The sequence below is a fragment of the Glycine soja genome, chromosome 7, assembly GCF_004193775.1.
Source record: "Glycine soja cultivar W05 chromosome 7, ASM419377v2, whole genome shotgun sequence".
Taxonomy (NCBI): domain Eukaryota; kingdom Viridiplantae; phylum Streptophyta; class Magnoliopsida; order Fabales; family Fabaceae; genus Glycine; species Glycine soja.
The window spans coordinates 45,730,033-45,736,032 of NC_041008.1; the positions used below are offsets into that span (position 1 = coordinate 45,730,033).

Here is a 6,000-nt window from a genome sequence, read left to right on the forward strand (position 1 = left end):
GAATATTTCCATTTTTGTTTCTTTCGTTCCATACAAAGTATAAGGGTCTATTTGAATTTCTTTTTATACTTTTTTATTTTAAAAATATTACTGATTAATAAAAAAATTATGTAAAATCTAGAAAGTCTTTAAAAATTTATCCTAAAATGAGAGATATTTTGTCATCATCTTGTTCAATTTGATAGTCTTAAGTGGAGGAAACGAGTCATCTGTAGTGTAACATGGTGAAACATGAGCTGGATGCAGTTGTGTACTTTGTTTTTCTAACTAGAATTAGAAATCAAAGCCATGTTTCATTTTATGTATAAATGTTAAAAAAAATAGCGCTTGGTCTGTTGTTGATTGTTGATGGGCACCACCACCCAGCGAAATGAACACTCGCAAACACCCAATTCCTTCAGGCCGCAACTTCCCTTCCGTCAATTTCCGCCGCACCTCCCCCAAAACTCACCTTTCCGCCAGGAAGCTTGCAGCGCGCTTATGGCACTTGCGCTTTTTCAAGCCCAAGGTATATTCTATTCTTCACTTTCTCAATATTAGTATTCACTAACACATTAACCTTACCTTACCATCTATCTATATATCTGCACCGTCCTCAGCTTCAATCTTCTCCGCCACGTGTCAAGCTTACAGAGCAAGAGGGTACCAAACGCGCCAACACTCCTATCCGGAAGCTTCTTAGAGAAACCAAATTAATAGGTGGTGACTCTGTTCTCCTCTCAGAACTCCTTCGTGCTCAAACCTGCATTAACAAGCTCAAAGCTGAACACAAGTTCTCCAAGAAAAAGCTTGAGGATGAAAAGCTTCTCTGGAAGCGTCGAGAATTCATCAAGAATCAAGCGCTGCTAGAGGACTTGAAGGATAAGTTAGCCAGGGAAAGGACAAGTAGAGAGAGAATGGAATCTGTGAATGCCAAATTGATACATGAGCTTGCCGAAGCAAAACTATATGCCAAACAATTTATGGTTAACTACAAGGAGGAAAAGAGGAAAAGAGGAATAATTGAGCAAGTGTGCAACGAATTGGCGATGCAAATGGGAGAAGACAAGGCTAGGCTGGAGGGAATTCGCGTGGAAATGGAGGAAGAGAGGAACATGTTTCGCATAGCATGGCTGTTGCGTGAAGAGAGCATCCAAATGAAGCTGCTCGACGCGAAACTTGCCCTGGAAGATAAGTATAATCACATGATCCATTTGATTGCGCATCTGCAAAGTTTCTTGAGCTCAAGGGGTCATGAACTGGGCGCCATGGACGCTCAGTTGGTCAAACAGGCAGCTGAATCACTCAATCTTGAACTTTCATATGACTTGGCCAAGTCAAATGATGTTTTTGATGAGATCAAAATTAAGGAGAGTGTGTTTAAAGTTGAACCCTACTACCCTTCCAATCTCATTGGCCCCTCATCCACCGTCCACATTGTGAGTCTTGACGAAGATCATTGCCTCAACAATAATGCTAACCAAAACATTCATGGATTAGAATGTTGTGAAAATGCAGAGGATGGTTGTTACGAGCACTCTGATTCTGTGCCACAACAAAAGTCACAAGATTCAAAAATTGGTAAGCGTAAAGGGAGACTCGCAAGAAATGCAGTTAAGAGCGGTGGGAAAGGTTCGGGTGAAAGTGGTTTCAGACAATGGGAATTATTGGGACAACCTGTGAATCCGCACATAACTCGTGGGATGAAAGGATGCATCGAATGGCCACGAGGCATTCCCAAGATCAATTCCAAGGTCATCATCCCTTTGGAAGAAAGAGTGCGAAAACAGAAATCTCAGTTACAACATATACTTAAGCCTCATTAATTTGTTTCAAAGAGAACAAATGTAGAAACAGATTTCGATACAATTCCATTTATTTAATTTTGTACTCGGTTGTTCGTGGACCAAATTTCCAAAAGAAGCGCCACCTTCTCACAGATTTTAGCTTATTTGTCAAAAATAACGTTGTGTTGTTGGTGATTGTCCTTCTATTCAGCCACTGAGCTACTGTAATCATGTTAGCTAGAGTCATATTAGAAACTAGATAGCATCATGTATGTTGAGTGTGGTTGATTCTTTTTTTGGAAAACCAAACCATTTTGATAGCAAAAGGTTTATTATTCCTTGACGGGTTTGATAGCAAAAGGTTTATTACCCTGCAATCATGTTATGCACACTTTTTTGGTGATCTCTTGACGATAGATAATAATTTGTTCAATTTCATGATCATTGTGTAGTGAAGCTATTGGTGCTCTACTGCTCTTACACTTTCTTTGCTGTGTCTAAAATTATCAATGGACAATTCGTTGCCTCTCACCATAATGGCGATCAGTCACAGAATATTTATTGTGTGAAGGGGAAATTATAACCCATTTCAGTAAAAACAAATACTAATCAGCACATTGATTAAAAAATTATAAAAAACATTTTTTTTATTAAAATATGTAAAATTACATTATTTATAATTTTTTTAAGACTTTATTATTATTATTTTCATAATAAATATTTTTTCTTTTAATTTATGAATAAGTATCCTACGTACACAAAAAACTTAAAAAACAAAGAAATCATCATTTGCCATGATTTACTTTCCTAGTGCTGCCTGAAACCCTTGTGCAGCAGATTCAATGATTAATTCTGACCTAATAAAGTCTTAAAATGTTTGCTAGGGCCTAAGAGGGCTAAGAATGTTGGTGGAGAAGAATCCGGCGTGCCTGATGATGCGCCTATAATTTTTGCTGACAGATATGATTTAGCTAGCTTGAAGATGGACCCGGTTAATCCATGCGAGCTTTAATTACATAATATATATGTAGACCCTACACATATATTTATCTTCATGCTGCTTCTTCTTGGCTCCTGGTAGGGACTCATCCTTGTGAAGTATTTTTATTCATTTGTAGCCACGTCGTTGAAGTTAAACTAGCAATAGCAGGTGTCATCCATTATAAGAAGACCAAGACGTCAGACAGAGCATGTACTAATAAGACACTGTCTCCTGTGAGCCCAACAAGAGACTACTTTCCTTCATACATATCGGTGATTTGATAGTTATTCGATCTCTCCTATCCACGATTCCTTTTCCATCCATCTGAATATGCTTACATAAAATTTAAATATATATATATATATATATATGCACATTTTTTTTACGTTTTCTTCATTAAGTTATTTATAACATCATATGCAAATAGTTAGTATAGGTTTTCTTAATCTCCATTGCTTTTTACGGCTTTATCTTTCAACTTCACAAAGGGCGAGCAAATAAGGAAAAGATATATAGCGGCACCTGGAAAAAAGAGTGGTCAGTCAGTCAGTACATTAATTCTGCAATGGAATCTGGAAAGTAAAATTGTGTAGCAGATTAAGGGTGTAAGCGGATACGGTAAATTTACAAATTCGTTTAACTTAACTCTACTCAATTATAATTCGATCTGTTGTATGAGTTGGATCGTGACTTTATATTCATTCGATCGTTTTGACTAATCATGTTATAGTCACATGCAAGTATTGGGTTGATAAGTTTCAAAATCGATACATTCAACTCAATCCAACCTATATCTAATATTAGTAATAATAATTATAATTAAATTATCTATAATGTTTATCTCATAGATACTCACTTATACTCAATCAAAATATTTAATTGGTTCAACAGTATGTATAAATCGTTTCTTTTTTAATTACCTAAAAACTCACATCACAAATAAACCTTTGGATGAGATAATAAGCTACTCTAGACTCTTTAAGGTAGTTTTTCTCTTATTTTTGTTTCTTTTTAACATTTTTAACCATTGAGATTCTCATTTTTTTTCTTTTTAGCTTTAGCTATGGAATGGTATTTTTAATTTAATATTTCATATTGTATTGACGTCATGCATTCGTTCAACTTGGATCATGGACAAATTTGAATTTGACGTTGAAAATGTTGTTATATCATGACAGTTTGATAGGTACATATTTTGAAGATATCTTAAGTTGTAAACATTGAAAAGTGACGAGATTATTGCTAAAATTTAAAGGATAATTTTATCTATAACTTTTATGAAGATATTGAGAGCTAATTTACCCAACTGAAGGGTCGTATAAATCATGGAGAATAGCATATTTTTTTTACTCAATAACTTGTTTAACATTGTGGAATTGACTTCTAATTGAGATAATTAACCTCTAATAGACCCATATTACGAGCTTAGGCTTTAGTTAATCATAGCAAAACTTTATTTAAATATTCTCCAGACTCAAATATAAACAAATGTTGAACTTAAATATAACTAATTTAATCTTATTTAATGATATTATTTCTAAAACATCATTTATTTAATGATATCAAGTTTTAATAAAGATCATTTTAAAAATAACATTATTTTTAATTAAGATTAGTAAAATTAATTAATACCAACTTATAACTTTTAATTAGTGTGAAATTAATTTTTTTTTTATTTATATTTGAGTCTAGTAGAGGGAATATGTCTTATAGAGTCCTTGAGGGAGAACCTCCATATCATTTTTCGTTTTCAATTGACATAGTTTCCGCTTAGATTTCATCTCTATGATTTCTCCCATTCTCTTTCCCTTTTTGATAATTTTGTGTGAAGACTCTATGGATTATGGAAGAATAAACATTTTTATATCAATTTTCTACTGTAAGGATTCTTTTGTGGGTCTTGAAGTTTTTTTAATTCTCAGTTTGATTTCTTCATCTTAAGAGACTACCAATATTATTTGCCTTTTACCGTAAGTTTTCTTATTGTTTGACGACTCGTGTACAGTCACAAATCAAGTACTTATGTCTAAGTTTTAACAATATGCAACAATATTCAATGTATTTATTGAAAAGGAACAATATTTTAATGTATAATTGAAAGAAAGAAAAAAGTAAGAATCTCACTCTCAAATTGCATATATACAAGTAGATTATAAGGACAAGAGGAATAGGGAAAAAAGAATAGCACGTAATAATTTTATTTTTTGATATTTTCTTATTCTTATGTTTTTGACATTTTATTGTATCATTCTTCTTAAAAAAAAAATTCTCAAGTATTTTATATATCTAATCAACTTATTTTATCCTCTTTATTTTTTATGACTTGTTATAGCTCAATTCAATATGACGGCACATTCTTAGTAATTCTGAAAATTAAAATAAGGAGTTCATACCGCGTTGGAATCTGAATAACGAACCTGATTGCAATACAGAGGTAGCCAAACAGGGCTTCAGATCAAGCAAGCAACAGAAACATAGGCCCATTATTTTTGTTTTTTGTCATTGCCTAGGCCTAACACCAAACAGAGCCTTTAATAACTCTACCAAAGGCAAAGAGTATCCTTTGGGAAGAGGTGATCCCGTAAGGTATTTTAACCTGAACTATTATATATTTTGTTTGAACTTAGCATTTTTTGAATTATGTATTATCTAATTTTGCTTTCTGATTTTTTTCCCGATATACTCCCAATGACAAGTATTAAGAAACATTAAATATACTCAAGTATTTTAATTATTTTAAAAATTAAATATTGAATAATATTTGTGTTTTATTTTTAAATATTTTTTTAGTTTTATGAATATCTATCTATTTTTTTATGTACAATAATTACATTGAGATTGGAACTTAAAGACCTCATATAAACTATCCTAACCACCCAAAACTAAGACGACCCTAGTGCGTATGAAAATACAAATTAAAATCAGTTTATTTAACAATGAAGAAAAAAGATAATTTAATAAAGATTAAATTTAATCTCATAATTTTTTAAAACATCTGATCCAAAGATTAGAACATCATGACAACCTCTGCTTAAAATTTAGAATGACACATGCAACTTATGTCACATGACTATCACAGTTGTCATGTGTCTTCTACATTATACATGTCATCAAACAAACTCACAAAGTTAGTAATAGAGATTAATTTTATTGTATTTCAAAAATAATGAAAGATTAAAAATGTTAATTTTAAACAAAGACTAGGATCAAATTTAATTAATTTTACTGAGATTAAAAACATAATTTTGTTTT

General features: G+C 32.3%; 1 protein-coding gene across 1 annotated transcript; it reads left to right on the forward strand.

Moving 5' to 3' along the window:
* Window positions 1–254: 254 nt before the first annotated feature.
* Window positions 255–2,158, forward strand: LOC114420163. Its single transcript, XM_028386044.1, has 2 exons — window positions 255–508; window positions 600–2,158. Exons 1-2 carry the CDS (start codon window positions 371–373, stop codon window positions 1,803–1,805), a joined length of 1,344 nt encoding a protein of 447 aa, XP_028241845.1. The 5' UTR covers window positions 255–370; the 3' UTR covers window positions 1,806–2,158.
* Window positions 2,159–6,000: the final 3,842 nt, after the last annotated feature.